The 16,625-nt window shown below is 49.6% G+C and overlaps 2 protein-coding genes across 2 annotated transcripts in view; one reads left to right on the top strand and one right to left on the bottom strand.

Annotated features, from left to right (window-relative positions):
- Positions 1-16,625, top strand: part of SND1 (staphylococcal nuclease and tudor domain containing 1) — a 394,531-nt gene that overhangs the window by 319,428 nt on the left and 58,478 nt on the right. The window lies entirely within an intron of this gene.
- On the bottom strand, positions 14,414-16,472 carry LRRC4 (leucine rich repeat containing 4). Its single transcript, XM_021699440.1, has one exon. The coding sequence runs from the start codon at positions 16,470-16,472 to the stop codon at positions 14,520-14,522; it is 1,953 nt and encodes a 650-aa protein (XP_021555115.1). The 3' UTR covers positions 14,414-14,519.

Here is a 16,625-nt window from a genome sequence, read left to right on the forward strand (position 1 = left end):
GGACCAAAGGAGGGCTGTGGCAGGGAATGCCAGTAGGCTAAGGGTCAGAAACCTGGAATTTTTAAAAGTAGCTTCTCATTCATTTGGGCTTATGAGCCTGAACTGAGCCCCTCCTGAGTTAGCTTGTAGAGCAGCCAGTGCGACTAGGGAGGGTTTCTGACCGGTAATGGCTAGAGAGAAACATGCTATGAGGTTCTCTTTCCACTTTCCTTTGGAATAAATGGTAGTCTCCCTGTGCCTTGGTTTCTCCCATTTGATATTCATGGGCCTCTGAGCAGTCTGTCCCCTCTCCCTCCTCACCTGGGGCTCTTAGGAGGGTGACATGTTTGTAGGAGTGTTTCCCTTTGTTTTTCCAGGGCAGTCAGTCAATTGATACTTGGCCAGCTCTCTCGGAAGTTACTCCTCCTGAACCTCAATGAAACCTCAGGGGCACTAGCTCAGCTAAAGCAAAACTATGTACTAGAAGCACTTCTGTCATTAGTGACAGGACTGTCCTGCCTGTCAGAAACCAGCGTGACCACTGAGTCTTCCCCTGCTCCCTCTAGACTCAAAAGCAGAGGTTCTAATCCTGAGCCTGCCCTTGAATCACCGGGCTATATTTTTAAAATATCGAAATCCTGTCACCGCCCCTAGAGATGCCTCTATAATTGATCTAGAGTCTGAACATTGGTATTTTCTAATGGCTCCTTAGTGCTGGCAATATATACTTGGGACTGAGAACCATTGTCTCAAAGAGTGTTCACCAGAAGGAGCGGTAATAGCGCTTGAATATCCCACTGCTGGCCTTGCCCTCCCCACCACCACCCACCCTGGAAGGTGGAAGAGGAGAGCGTGTATTTGCCTCTTCTGCACACCCCACGTCGCCTTCCTCAGCTGGTTCTGAGACTGTTCCCAGACTGTGCGATTGATGGTGCAGTGTGGTTGTGTCCCCCGCCCTCAACCCCCACACACTCTCACGGCCCACTGCTCTTAACCTTGGGCAGGTGACTGGAGCAGAGATAGATTATCTGTGGACAATGGTTTGATTTTGTTTTAGAGGGCATTAGTGAGGGAGAACAGTCCAGAACTGTTTTTGCAGTTTAAGGTGAATATTTCTTTTAAGATTTTAGCTCAAAGAATAGCTTGCCCACTGGCTCCCAGATATCACATCCCATCCTTAAGTAGCAGAAGAGTCTGCCTTAGCAGTGAGAAGCAAGGCCAGACACCAGTTGAAATCCCAGACAGTTTCCTACACTCCCTCCATATCTTGTCAGATATTTCAAGCTTTAAGTCCTTATTCGTGCTCTGCCTACTTGGCTGGCTGTTCTTGCACTTGAGCGGCTTGTTTGCCTGGACAGGTCCAAGCTGTCTGAGCCATCAGCAGCTGCACCTCCTCCCTCGCACCTTCTGTCTGAGCCAACCTTGATTCACAGTAGTGCAGATGGCCCCAGCCTTATCCAGTGACGTCTGCCACTCCCATCCCTCTCCTGCCCTGCTTTTCCCCAAATGAAGGGGCTGGGCCAGCCGTTGCCTGCAGGTCAACCTGGGGCTAAGATGAAGACCACTCTTAGTTCATGCTCTGGCATATTAACCTAGGAAGCATGATAAAAACTTGATCTGAAGCACATAGGACAAGGGTACAGGAGGGTCTGAGTTCATGTTGTATAGAAAATACTTTTCAACCTGCATCGGAGCTCATCTGTTTTTGCAAATATGCTTAGTTCCACCCACTCTGCTTCCTAAGTATTACTGGGAGCTGAGAGAGAGAGGAGAGAGCAGGTGCCAGAAATCACCTTTCCTTCTCTTCCTGCCCTTTCCTCCCTTAAATGCAGACTGGACAACTTCTCAGTGCACCACCGCTCAGTTCCTCAGTCCCTCAGTCCAGTTCAAGATGCTGAAAGGTGGTGCCCTGTAATACACCATTGTAATCAATTCATTTCCCTTCTCCTTGTCCCTCTCCAAGAGAAATAGTGACAGGTAACAAATGCGAGAGGGGTCGTGGGTGACCTTGTACATGAGAAAGATCTGCTGCAGTAGCCCTAGGGCCTCACTCTGCCTTTCACCCTGGCACCTCCACTGCTGAGCTGTGGACAAGGCATGGGAATCAGGGTGTCCATCTAGCAGGCTCTCTCTGAGACAGACCCACAGCCATACCCTCTGGCAACAGCCAGCAGCAGGGAGGGAGTGCTGTAGCAGCAGTCTGCTCCACCTGTGTGGTTTGGGGTGGGGCATACAGAGCAAATACACCAGCTCAGGGGGGTCATCTATAAACCTAAGGGACCCCAGCAGCTTTGGAATGCCTTTGGTTCAGCAGTACTAATACTCACATGATTCATCCTGAGGCTTACTTCACTGTTAAATTATTTCAAGGCTTTTTTTCTCGATGGAGAAAACTGTCCCAGTCCTAGGCTGCTTAAAACGGGAACCTAAGCCCCCAAAGCCAACCCTTTGTATAGGGTAGTATCAGGACTGAGATCTGTTAGTCCCTGGGGTGTTTTTTTCAGGATAAGGATATTTTTAATCCTTAATAATGACAAAATATATCTGTTGGCACCCAAGGACCAATAACATACTGACTAAAGAGACAGGAACTACCTGAAGAGTTCCCCGTTTTTATCTCTATAGTTCGAGGCCAGGCATTTGGTGAGTGCTGTCTGTCCCAGTGTGCATGGGGCCACTTGGGTAGAATGGAATTAAGGGACCTTATTCCACTCCAAATGTCATGGCTCCTACAACTTAGGGATGGGGTCTACTCTCTTCTGTCCCACTTGGCAGGTAAGGAAGAAAGATCCTTGGGCATAGCCCAGTACCCAGGAACCTTTTTGTTTCTCTGAAGCCACATGATCGAGATCACTACACTGGTCAATTTCCTGTTCTTCCTGACCGGCCCTGCCTTCCTGGGCTTCCTTCTAGAATATGTTGCTCTCTCTTTCTGCTACAATTGTTGCTTAACCTCTTAATTAGGAAACATACTCTTTTGGATCCATTGTTTTCTCCTTTGACCACATTTTAATGACCTGCCTGCTTTTGTTTTTGATCCACAAATTCTAGTCAGTTAAAACTGCTGGGCTGAGAGTGACTCACAGGCACAGTCCAGGTTCTTGAGTTGGGTCCCAAGGACCCGAACTGACAGTATTTGCCTTAACTCTCAGAGCAACCATCAGATTTGTAACCAAAAACCTGTGGCAGATACACTGCCAACCCCATCCCCAATTATGTGAAGGAGAATGGCCCTAGAGCTGCTCAGCATAGGTCAAGAGGACAGAAGAGGTCCAGAGGGGGGGGGGGGGGGGAACGCTGCCTTCCCCATCCGCCAGGCCCCTAAGAGCACGTTCAGAGGCTTGGAGATTGGGATCGGGAGGTTCTGCTCCCCATCTTCTGCCCTCTGTACTCACTGTGGCACTGCCTGCCTGTAAGCCTGGCTCAGCTCCCAGAGCTGCCTGCGCATCACCTGGGGGTCTGCTCGGTGCCAGGATGCCCTGGACCTGAGAGGGTGCATGAGAATAGCTACTCAGTGCCCACATATTTCCTGTTGTCTCAGGCTCCAGGTGTTGCATTTGCTAAAGTTTTAGACATGAGAGATGAGATGGCTCTGTTCTCTCAGGGGACAAGTGGGGAAAGATTCCCCAGTTCACATTTCCAGGGTCTGAACTCCAAATGGACAACCCCATTACCAGGCTCTTAGTGTCTCCTGCTCTCCACACCACACCTGGTTCCACCTCAGGCCATCTCGTACCAGCAGAGGGAAGCCCTAGGTCCAGCGGCAGCAGCACTACTCAGGGGCAAAGTCTTTACCCTTGGGGTATTTTGTAACCTGGAGTAGTGAGGCCTCTGCTTCCAGACCAGAAACAAAACGGAATGACCTTGTGGGGTGGACATGTACAGCACAGCCAGCATTTGTTTGGGTTGTTGATTTCCACATAGTAAATGGTTCTAGTTGCTCCTGAACGTCCTTGCCTCCGTGTGATGGTCAGATTCTGTATCCACCATGGCGTTCATGCAGGGACAGGGGAAAGATAGCTTTGCCACTTTCCTCTGGCACCTGGAAATGGCTCTTGGTGCTACACAGGGTTAGCACTCTGGAGAATCACCAGGGAGACCCCTCTGTCTCCTGCCAAGCTCAACAAGCCCTGCCCGTGCACTATGAATCACACCTCCTTCCCCAGCTCAGCACAGGGCGCCGCCTTACGGGAAAGTCCTGGGTGTCAGCAGGAGAGGCATTTGAGGAGAAATGAACTGATGTAGGAAGGGGGAGTGCCGCTCAGTCATCTTTTAAGCAGAAAGGAAAAGGTCATCGGAGCCGTATGAGGCCAGGCTTGGATTATTGTTGACTCTGCCTTGCTGCTTTAGAGGGCCCAGCTCACCGGGGCCAGCGCCGGCCACTGCCAACCCCATCTAGCTGCTGACGGCCCAGGCACAAAGAAACGCGTGCTCTGTGTACACAAACGGGTCTGCACACCGGCGTGAGCCCGTTTTTAGCCCTTGCCCAGGAAGGGCAGCCCATGACATAGTAATTTAATTAAATTTGCCTCCCTGCGTGGCCCACACATTTGAAGAGGTTTGGGGGGGAAATGAATCTGGCTGAGGAACATTACCCTGCCACCCTGGCACTGCCCCAGAGCCGAGCCGCAGTGCCATAAAGGGTCTCGCCATCCTGAATCCGGCCCAGGGCATCTGTCTGCACCGCAGGCTCTCTGGCCGGGCTGCCTGCACCTCTGGCAAGGCAGCCTCTGGAAGCATTCCGTCTCCATCACAAGGAAGCCACCAGGGGCAAAATAAGGGGGCTCCCCACCCCCTCCTCAGCAGCCTCAGCAAAAACTAGAGCCGCAGTGTTAGCTTTCCCCACTGATTTCCGTGTAGAAGAAGGGAGAGGGCAGAATAGGAGGACCCCGCCCCTTCAACTGACACCACAGCCTCAGTAATAGCGATCACCCCAGTTTCCATGTTGGCCCACATTCCTGTACCTCTGTCCTGGAAAAGATCCATATTTAGGGGCCTGAAATTGATTCCAGTGAACTTATCACCATGTTTCACATCTTAGATGCTCATCAGTTTTTGTCTATTGTGTCCGAGCTCAAGCCACAGTCCGCACCCCAGAGCCCTCCCCCTGCCTTCCAGCCAGCCAGTGCTTGTCTTGCATGGAGCTCCTCACTCCTCCGGAGGCACCTAAGCTTTCACTTTCTCTTGTCAGAGTGCCTGCCCATTTCATCTTCTCACTAACCTCTAGCCTCCTGCTCAGCCTTTTATATCCTAGGTCAGCAGTACCATGCCCGCTGGAGAAGAGCATTCTTTCTCGTTATCTTCACTCCCCACCAAGAGTATATCTTCCTGGCTGGCTAATCTCTCCTGCGTAATGTTAGCAACACCTCCGGGAGAAAGGGAATTTCTCTGGCACAGTCTGTCTCAACACCAGCAGAACACAGGCTGTTGCTTAGGAGTGGGAATCATTAGAGTCAGGCCATTATTGGAAGGGACCAGTCTCTAGGGGGGCTAGCAGAAATTACCACTCCTTAATAGATGAAAACTCATTTGCCGGAAGCCCCTGCCCTCCTCTTTATTTCTCTGCATTCTCCACCTCCCTTCTCTTCCCAGCTTTGAAGTCAAAAAGAGAGGTAATGCTAGCCCATCCAAGATGGCAAATTTCTGCTAAATTAACTTGGTTGAAAGCGGCTGTTCTTTTAGAATGTTTCTATTGGGACTTGGCTTGAAACCATCATGAAGGAGACAGATTCTAATTAAATGTATGTGATAAAATTATAGCCAGGACCACTCCATTTCCCAAGAGAGGATTTGTTGAGGTGGTTGGGAAGAGGAAACATGTACTAGCTTCCTAGACCATATTTCAGAGAAGGCCCCGGAGTCAACCTGGGCTGTCTGAGCTTTCCCTGCAAGGGTCCCCTTATTTACACAAGACCAGGGAAGGCGAGAAACGTGGAAGCAGGACTCCAGACTTCTCTGCTTCTCCAGTGGTCATCTTGACCTTGAACAGACCTCTAACATGATTTTTGCCTCTGTATGCCTTCCCTGCACAGGGATACATGTTCTTTACCTTATAGCTCTTTGCTGTTGTAGGGGAAGGGGGTGTAGGTGCCATAAGCAACAAACGCTCCTTTTAATTTATCTGTTTGGGCTGCCATCAGAACTCACATGCCTTGGAACATTTGTGGTTGAAGAGAAAGGAAGAGTTGCCTGATTTCTCAGCTGTAGCTGTTTGAGTGAAGTCATGAGTGCGCACCGTGTCAGAGCATGAAGCACAGATAAAGCACTGGTGTGAAAGGCCTTTCCTTCCTCCCCCTCCTCTCCCTCCTCTCCCTTCTCTCCCTGGAAGCAAACTGTAAGGGATTGCACCCAGTTGCCAACTCCAGGGGACACTCCTCACTTTGCTCACTTTGTAGTTTCTGTAAATAGCGCCCCCTGGATTTGTCAGTCACCGTGGCCCTGCTGAGGTTCAGTAGCAGTGCTGGGTTGAGAACCCAAAGACCAGAGATCTGGTCTTTGCATCACCAGCTATGTGACACCTGAGCAAGTTGCGTCTCCCTGGCCTTCATTTTCCTCATAATAAGTTTTCTGAATTAACTTAGAAAGTCCCTTCTCTGTCTCCACATCCCTGAATTTTGAAGCTATAAACCATCATTCTGGCCTCAGCGTTTTGCCATCCCAAGGTTGGCCAGCCTTGATAACACACCCATCATGTGAAAGTGGCCTCAGCTGACATGATACCATTGGTCAGAGCAGATGTGGACTTCAAACGGGAATATGGCAGAGGGGGCTGAAGAAAGGGAAAGCTACCCTGCAGGCACAGCAGGCTGGACCAAGAAGGGCATGGAATAGGCCACTTCCTCATTCTTCTTGTTTTCGTACTTCTCTGTGTCTTCAGAACCTTCTTCTGACACACATGCACACAGTACACCCAGTAGGTGCAATCACTTCCCTCATCAGAGTAACCAAATGAAATGCAAACATGCTTGGAGAGACCTCAGTCTTGCCAAGTATCTCCAAGCCCCCCTCCCCATTTCTAATTAAAAAATTGTCTTCTCTTTCACTGGTTCCTTTAGCAGTCTCTTCCTTGGCCCTCCCTCCTTTCTTACTCCAGACTCTCCCAATTCATCCCCTTAAAGAGATGAATTGGAAGAATATGCTGTCATGTCAGAAGGAAGCCATTGTCAATTCACACAGGCAAAGCTAATAGGATAAAGTATTATCCGACTTCCTTTAAGTCCAGAAATTAAGTCTTCTTGCAATAGTAATAGATTAGAACTTGTAACCACTACAGCTGGTAGGCTGCAGGAACAGGCTGTTAGTATCCGAGGCCTCAGCTCCATTTCTGGGCCTGTGCTGGGCCTTTTGTGAGGGACACACTGAGCATTCCTGCAGACACTGCTGCGCTCTGTGGAGAGCTGCCTGTAACTCATTCACTTCACCTACAGGGCAGAATCTGAGTGGGAGAAGCTGTCTGAATGGTCTTACTGAACCCGGATGAGTAGGTAGGTGAAGGGAAGAAGCCAGGGCCTTGAAGACTCTAGGAAGAAGTAGCCGGAGACCAGGAAACCAAACTTTGCACAGGGAACAGTTAGTGTGTGAAAGCTCTACTCAGTCATCCTTGCTGACTCATTGAGCAGGTAGAGTGACTTAACTGGTGACTAAATCAGCACCAGCGCAGACATAGGGAAACCAGGGGTGAGACCTTAAAGAAACTTTAAGAGACTATAGATGAAGGACTTGCCTTGGAAGAGGAAACTGCATGAGAGCTGTTGGAAGAAAGAGTCATCAATCTTCTAGAATGGAAGGATCTTGCAAAAATGTCCTAGGTCCTGTCATGGCAGATGATTGTACTCAGATGGGGATTATGGAGGGAAATACCTGATAGAATTATTGGAGGGTGCTGCTTATTAGGGGGGTTATAAGGAGGTGGATGAGTATTAAAGAAATGCGTGGATTAAGGACTATTCCTTTGGTATTTGGTAATCAAAACTTCAGTAATTGTTCTAGTATTGTTCCTGGGTACACAGAGTGAATGACCATGAATGTACCTAAGTACTACTTTGCTTCATCTAGTCCCCACACCTGGCGTTAGGGCAGCCTCTCAGCTCAGGGCTTCCCTGCTGGAGGGTCAAAAATCTTAATGGGATAAGTTAGGGAAGACACCGTCCTCTCAAATGCTAACACTCTCTGACAGAGCTCCCAGGGACATCCCCTCAGGCCTCAGCCTGATCTCTCTGACTCACTGCCAGGGTCCATGTGCACTGAACTCACAGTAATCACCATTTTTATGGGAAAACACAATTTAGGGGCGCCTGGGTGGCTCAGTCGTTAAGCGTCTGCCTTCGGCTCAGGTCATGATCCCAGGGTCCTGGGATCGAGCCCCACGTCTGGCTCCCTGCTCTGCGGGAAGCCTGCTTCTCCCTCTCCCACTCCCCCTGCTTGTGTTCCCTCTCTCGCTGTGTCTCTCTGTCAAATAAATAAAATCTTTAAAAAAAAAAAAAAACAATTTATATAATACCCTCCCACTGGAGTAATACTCTTTTTGTGGATAAACAGTGACTTGCACCACCCTCCGCTGTGAAGAAAAGTGAGGGACCAGATTCAGAGCAGACCCCTGAATGAGCCGGTCAGGGTCAGGATTAGATTACAGTCCTAAGGGCTGGGTTGCTTCCCCCAAGCAGGGGACAGCCTGCAAGATAGAGAACAGGACTGTTGTGGGTAGGTGGTTTGGCCCAAGTACTGACGGCAGAGCTGGTATGTACCGGAGGAGAAAACCTGTGATCATCCTAAAATCTAATTCTAGCTACTCATTAGGAAATCAAAATGCATTCTCTCTTAGGCTTCTCTTGGAAAGTTGATCTCCCTGCTTTTCTTCTCCTCTGTTCCATGCCATGAATTTCACACTTAACAGTCCTCCCCCATCCAGGGTCCAGCCAGCCTCTTGCTTACTGGGACAGAGGAATCTCCCTGGCTTTCCTCCTTAACTGCATTGCAGACCCTTAGCCTGTGTATCTGCCATATAGCTCCGTTCTGCTCTCACTTGCTCAAATTATGGTGTTTTTGTTTGGTTTGGTTTTTTGGTTTTATTCCTGCCTGTATTTTCTCCAAGCCCTCTAATTCTGTTTTGAAGCCCCAGTAGCTCCTCTCTGTGCTGCCTTCTCCCTCCTCGTGCCTCAGCCCTCCCCTACCCTACCCTTTGTAAGGCATCCTGACAGAGAAACAGGGTGAGGTGGAAAAGACTCTAGGAAGTTTATCCTGTCAGTAAAGGACCAAGGTTTCTGAGATAAATGTATCCTGGCCCAGCTTTCACCTGCGCATCATCACCAACAGCAGCACCTTTCCTTTCTTCTGGCTTATGCAAAGAGAGGTAATCTACTCCTGGACTAAAACGGTGCCTTGGGCCAGCTAGAGAGCTGGATTAGGGAACAGAGCACAAGGCACTGTTTTCCTGGGGAGAAAAGTACAACCCATCTTTCCCACTGGGTCTGGGCTCATATAGATAGTGCTGTCCCCTGTTCCTGACTTCTTGATAAGCATCCTTCCTCTGTGGAATAGCTCCAAGGCATGTTCTCTCTTTGGGCACAGAGGAGGTTCTAGAATAGAGGTGGTGATTGAGGAGGGCTAGTCAGTTGGTCTGTATCCTTATGTTTATCATCAAATAACTACCAGCAATACAGCACTCAGTTACCATTCTGAGTGTGATTTTATTTATATAACTTCAATTCTCACAACAACCTATGAAGTAGGGAGGTGTAGATACTAAGATGTCCATTTTACATATTAATAAGCTGAGTATTCATCCCAAGTCACACAGGTAGGAAGCGATGGAGCTGAGATTCAACCCAGGAATACCGGATCCAAAGTCTATACTTGTAAGCACCGTGCTGTGTTGCTTTGCAAGTATGTGCTTCACTCATCTGATTCCTGAAGCGTTTATCCCTGCTCCAAGAAGCAGTTTACTTCATTTTAATTTAAAGCAAAGATGAAAACAGCCTTAATCTACAGCCCAAACCATTCTCATCCCCTCAGGGGTAATGGGTGCTTTCTGAATGATAGAGACCAGGAGCGGTGCTTTGGGGCCAAAAGCTGCCTTGCAGTTTAGCTGAGGCAGGCAGGACTTAGAAATAGCGTGAACAGTGCCTGCATTAGCCGATGGCATGGAGTGCTGAGTGCCAGCAGAAGAGAGAAAATCAGACATATGTTTGAATATAAATGTTCTCTCTCTCTCTCTCTTTTTCTTTTTCTCTAATTTTAATCCCCTGCTACTTTGTTGCAGTAAAATGTCGGGGCCTTAATTGTGGGCTCTGGCCCCCTGAGGTAGTACAGTGTGGGCTGTGTAAGGTCCCCTTAGCCCTCTCCTAGCCGCTGTGCATCTCCACAGAAGGAAGCCAGAGCTCTCCACCATTAATGGCATGGACCAGACCTCTTCCCCACCAACAACAGGAATTGTTGTGCCAGGGACTCTCTTCTACATTGTTCTACCCAGCACCCAGCAAGTTGCTGGCCTCAATACATGTTAAACAGCCATGATAAAGTTAATGTCTCTAGGCCTTAGAAACTACCCTGTCTACTCTCCCTTCTTTGTTAATCAGATGCAGCATAACACCAAAGAGTGACAAAAGGCCTAGAGCAGATTATGGGAGTGGCAGCCACAGACAGCATGGCACTTAAAGAGCTGGGGCTGGGGTAGGTATAGTGGTGGAGGGGAGTCAAGGAGCTCCCCAGTAGTCTCACTGTTGAACCAGATAAGCAGAAACCATTCCACTATAGAGAACTTACTCTGATAGGTGCTTTAAGATCTCTGCCACTCCTCTACTCCGCAAAGCTTCCAAGGCAGAGGTTGGGAGAAGGCCAAGCTACCCCCCTTCCCTTTGTGAACACCCTGCGTTATCTACGTCACCCTGTCTCTGGCAGCCATCTGCCATTGCCTCAGGATCAGAAGTTGTGTTATATGCAGTCCCGAGAATCGAACTCCTTAGCACACGTGGCCCTTTGGCCAGCTGTGGGGCCCCTGTGGTAGAGATTCTGGTCAGACCTTGGAGGGCAGTAGAGCCAGTCCTGAAGGAGATTGAGCACCTCTAAGAAGAGAACACAGCAATATCTGTAGGAAGGTCCCATTTTCATTGCATATTGGCCAGGAAAGAAAAAGGTTCTTGAAGGCCCAGAAGAGCTTGAGTAAGGAAGGCACATTTGACTTGGGAGTCCAGAGATCTGGGTTTCAGTCCCACCTCTTCCACTCACCAGCAGTGTGACCTTGGAGGTATCTTTCCATTTCTCTGGGGCTGTTCCCTTGACCAGAAAATGTAAAGGGATTAGACTAAATGATCTTTCATGGCCCTTAAAAAATTCTCTAACTCCCTATAATCAGCAGCAGTCTTTCCCTCTAGTGTGTTGCTACAACTACTCCCCTGAAGAGCTACCAACCCATGTCCCATTCTTTGGTAACAAACCCTATAGCTTGGCCGCCAGGCCTGAAGATGAGTCACCAACCCAGCATGAAAGGCTGCACTATCGGTGCTCATGGGACTCCTCTCCGAAAAGCTGTCCCAGGTGCCTGCTACAAAGGAGGAGATACCCAACGTGTTACGGCAGTAGAGGTTTGCTGCTCTAAAAGCTGCAACACTGCCCAGGTCGAGGAGTGGACCCCGGGGGGAAGGGAAGTACCCTTGCAGCTCTCAGGACACTTATACCCAGGAACCATATTCTCAGTCTCCCCCACCTCCTTTCAGCTTCCTTCTGGAAAGCGCTTCTCCCTCAGCCCCCAGGCCGCGTGCGTTTGTTCTTAGGCCTCTTCCCCAGGAATATACTCTTTCCCTCAGCTCTCCGGTTCAGCCACAGACACTTCTTCATTCCAGAGCCACTGTATAATCCCTCACTATCCAAGTAGCTGTCACAAAAGGAGGGGCGTGAGGAAATCGGAAACACATCCTCTGTTTCTGAAGCAGCTACTTTCTCCACAGTTGCCCCTGAGTGTGTCCCCAGGAAGCTGCTCTAAACAGCCTGAGTTGTCTTGTGGCATTGGGCAAGGGAGCATTTCTTGCTTTTTCAGCTGGTCCTGGCCAAGTCCCACCCTTTACTCTGCTGCATTTTTCTCGTTGTATTGGCCGTAGGGTGGTAAAGGACAGGCAGAGGGAAACGTATATGCGGAGCCCGGAAATGTGAGTGGCAGTTTGTAAATGTGCATCATGCATGCATGCTGCCGCAAACACTGATACCCAGAAATGACACATATATACACCCAGGGGATTAAGAATTGGCCCCTTCTTAGCCAACTGCTGCAAAGTGCTGCCTGCCTCTCTCCCCGTTCAGTGCCAGAGAGATCACACCCACTCAGTCCCGATTCCCTGCATTAGTATAAAGCGCTGAAGAGACGCAGGGTCCCGGTTCATGCAGCTTCCCTGGACGTCATCACTCAGGAAGCATCAGGAGACCGATACCCCCCACCACCAAGACATGTTTGGCTATTTGACACCCAGAGAACAGAAGGAACACTGCCTGTGGGAAATTTAAGCCAAACAACATTACTGCAGACCTCTTAAATCCAGGTCCCCCAGGGTCCCTGGGTAGAGCCAGGGCTGCCTGACCAGCAGCTTTGCTGAGGTGGCATTTAACTTCTGGCCTGGTCCCAGGAGCTGAGGCTGACCCATTTCCCCTGCTTTTCCAGGGCATCAGGAATTTGGTTCTACCCCCAACAAAGCCAGGGACTAACACACTTAGCTTGTGGAAGGTGCACTAGAATCGGGGTGCTTTTATTTAAGCTAAGGAAAGATTGTTGACAGCTTGAGCATTTTTAACATTGTCTTCCCCTCCCACCTTACCTCTCCCCTCCCCTTCCCTTTGTGTCTTTAAATAGAAATGACTTGGTTGATGCTGGTAAGAACCTATAGGATCTTATTCAATTTAACCCTTTGGGGACATTGAATTAAAAATTGAACAATATTTATTAAAATACAAAAATACACTTTTCTCACATTACAATCAGTGTTCTTTTGTTGGCATTCCCCCCCACCCACCCATCCCACCCCTTTCAAATCTGAACCCTTTATTTCTTTTTAAAGCTAAAATAATAAATGAAAGAAGTTACAGCATTAAATGGACCAGAATAACAGAGATCTCTGCCTTCACCCCCCACGCCCACCCCTTCTCCTCCACCTCCTCCTGAGGTAGGCCTGGGAGAGGGAAGCCTTCCCCCCATTGTGCTACATTCAACAGGACTCCTTGCAGAACTCACTTCTTGTGTGCATGTGTATCACTTTTGTTTTAACTGGATTTCACGTCTTTTTTGTGAACCATCCTGTTCAGTCAAGGCTTCATTATACTTTAAATGAGCCCGTGCCCTTTTTCTCTCTCCACTCATGTTCTGCCCCCACCCCATCACCACAACCAGTTGACATCAGCTGTAATAATCCCTAATGAATCAGCATTTAGAATAGTCACCAAATCACAAGCATGAGAAAAGCTTCCACTCCCCCAAGCTCCCCAATCCCAGCCTCTCCTCCTTCTCCACCTTAAAACAAACAAAACCTTTATAAAAAAAATCATAAAATGCCATCATTGTCTACAATCATTTGTCAGATACCAGGAACAACAGGTGGACATGGCACAATACTAATTTATGGCCTCCTGTGAATACATTCTCTCTGCTTCTGCTCTCCCTTCCCACCCCCCCTCTGTTGCCGCACCCCCTTCAGGGGCCTCCTCCCTCTCAAGGGAAACCCTGAATAGACAAATGTCCTGCAAAGAGTGGGTTAAACCCATCTGCAGGAATCTGGTGCAGTGTGAAAGCATTAGACTGAGAGCTACACAGCTCCCTTCCTTCTCCGCTCCTTCCTGAGGCGCGCTGTCAGGCAGGGCACACGAGCGTCCCAGTGCACCAACCAAGGAGACTTGTGCACATGGACAGATGGAAAGAGTGAGCCCCTTTAGGGAGTCATTTGAATTTTGGTGGTTTTCCTGTTTAAAAAACAGTTACAGATCTATCTTCCCCTTGGCCTCTGAAGAAAAAAATTATTGCCTCTCAACATTTTGGCACAGTACAAATCCTTGGTGCTTTTTTTTTGTATTTTTAAAAATAAGATAAATTTGCAAAGACAGCTCTCAGCTTAAGAAAGGTGTCTATAGAAATGGGTAATCCTGTATGCTATGAAGCATCTTCTAAAAAATGACAGTCGACCCCCCACCCCCACCCCTCAGCAGCCCGCACCCTGCCTCTTTAGGGATGTATGTTGTTGTTTGAGTTTATCTTAGCAGTTTCAACCTTAGATCAGAAATCCCTCTGGCATCATAACAAGTTGACTTGTGGCTTCTGCCCCACAGCCTTCCCAAGAACCCCACTCCCCCTTTAAATAGAACTTACAAGTTAGAAAATAGTTTTGTTTTGATTTTTTTGTTTTTAAATTTTAATATAATCTGTTTCTTTTACCAGCCCATAGATTTAATATATAAGCATATACAAGAAAAAGTCTCTCCCCACTCTGTACAAAAGTTGCTGTCATGTGTGTGCGTGTGTGTGTGTGTGCATTCTATTGCATTTTATAAGTTTTTGGGGGGAGGGGGAGTCATATTTGAGTTTCCTGTACCTTGTCCTTGGTATGGGTCTGAATTATATAAGGTTCAGAGATTGTGGTGACTGTGGGGTGCAGAGAGTTCCCCAGGCTGTTTTCTGTCCAGTGGGCCCCATGTGCTGGTTTGTAGGTGTTGTAGTTAATATGGTCATGAATTGTGGGCAGCACTACTGCCCCCTCACCTGATACACCGGATGGAGCTGCTGTTGCTGCTGCAGACGCCGCTGCTGGGATGTCTTCATCCACCTGGATAATCTCAACTGTCCGGGCGGCTGTGACTGTACTCCTCTGCTGGTGCCGCTTACGAAGTTTATAGAACACAATCAACATGGCGGCAGCTAGCAGAGTCACTGCCACGAAGCAGCCAATGATGATCTTGGTGGTCTTCATGACTTCATCCAGGCTGGTCTGCATCTTATCATTGGTGTCTGTCGCGGGTACCTGCTTGGGCACACGGGTGGTCTGAATGAGCACCGTGGTAGAGGTGGTATATGCCGGCTGATAACCCGTGGACGTAGTAGGAACAGGCTTGTACTTGCGCGTTGTATCCTCAGGTGAGATCTCGGTGGTCTCCACTGTGACAGTGGTGAAGAAGCTGTAGTTGGAGGTGTTGAGCTCGGCCGTGCTCACGTTGAGGTAGGCCGAGGCGTTGGAGTTACCTGCCACGTTGGTCACCATGCATGTGTATACCCCGGTGTCTGAGAGCAGCACATGGGAAAAGTTCAAGGTGCCGTCATTGAGGACGGAGATCCTTGGGTGGCGGGAGGCGTGGCTGAGCACTGTCCCATTGGGCAGCAGCCACTTCACAGAGGACATAGGGGGAGTCCGACACTTAAGTTCCACCATCCGGCCCTCAGAGATATTGAGGTCCCGAGGTGCATCCATGATGAAGGGGGCAGAGCACTGGAAGGAGGCCTGGTCCACCTCCACCAGGTAGCGGCCGCGCATGTGCAAGGGAGCATGACAGCGGCCACAGCAGGTAGAATTGGTGGGTATGTACTCCCGAAGCCACCAGGCTAGCCACAGAATGTCACAATCGCAGTTCCAAGGATTGTGGTGTAGGTGCAACTCCACCAGGTACCTCAGTGGGGTGAAGAGGTCATGGGGCAAAGAAGAGAGGTTATTGTGGGCCAAGTTGAGTTCCACAAGCGAGGCCAGCCCGTCAAAAGCATTTCGCTCAATCAGGCTGACCTGTGAGTTCATGACCCATAGCTTCTTAAGGGAGCTTAGGCCATGGAAGGAGCCAGGCCTGATCTCAGGGAAGTGGTTCCCTGACATCTCCAGCTCCTCCAGCCCCACCAGGGGGGTGAGATTGGGCATATCTTTAATGTTGCACATGCCCAAGTTCAGGTACTTGAGGTTGAACAGTCCCTCAAAAGCGCCCTCAGAGATATACTCCAGCTTCTTGAGCTCCCCCAAGTCCAGGCGCATGAGGGAGGGCACCCGGTTGAAGGCATAAGAGGGGATGCTTTCTATGGGGTTGTTGCGAAGCCAGAGCTCCCGCAGCTTGGACAGGTACTCAAAGGCCCCGCTGGGGATGACTGTCAGCCAGTTGTCGAACAGCTCCAGGGTGTTGAGGCTGGCCAGGCCGTTGAAGGCCCCCACCTCGATCTGCCGGATGGAGTTCCTGCCCAGCTGCAGGACCTCCAGGTGGTGGAGGTGGCGGAAGGTGTCAGCCTGGATCATCTGGATATTGTTTTCCATGAGGTTGAGGTACCGGGTGTTGGAGGGGATACCCTGAGGGACCTCGGAGAGGCCCCGGCGGGTGCACACCACCTTGCTGAACTGGTTACTGCAGGAGCAAACGGATGGGCAGTTCTGGGGCCCGGCGGAGGCGGCAGCGGCGATGGCTGCACACAGAATCCACACTTGCGCCGTGAGGTAGACGACGGGGAGCAGGACGGCATTCCAGGTGTGGTGCACAGTTACCTGCCACAAGAGCTTCATGGTGTGGCACGTTCATAATTCACCATCGCCTGGGATTTTGGCTCGGAAAGGAGAACCAGCCCTACCCCGGCTTAAATGAGCTAGGAGCTCCTCTTTCCATCTGGAGAAGGAGGTGGGGAGGGGGCGATTAGAGAGACGGAGCAGACCGGCGGG

Source organism: Neomonachus schauinslandi, chromosome 12 (genome assembly GCF_002201575.2).
Source record: "Neomonachus schauinslandi chromosome 12, ASM220157v2, whole genome shotgun sequence".
Taxonomy (NCBI): Eukaryota; Metazoa; Chordata; class Mammalia; order Carnivora; family Phocidae; genus Neomonachus; species Neomonachus schauinslandi.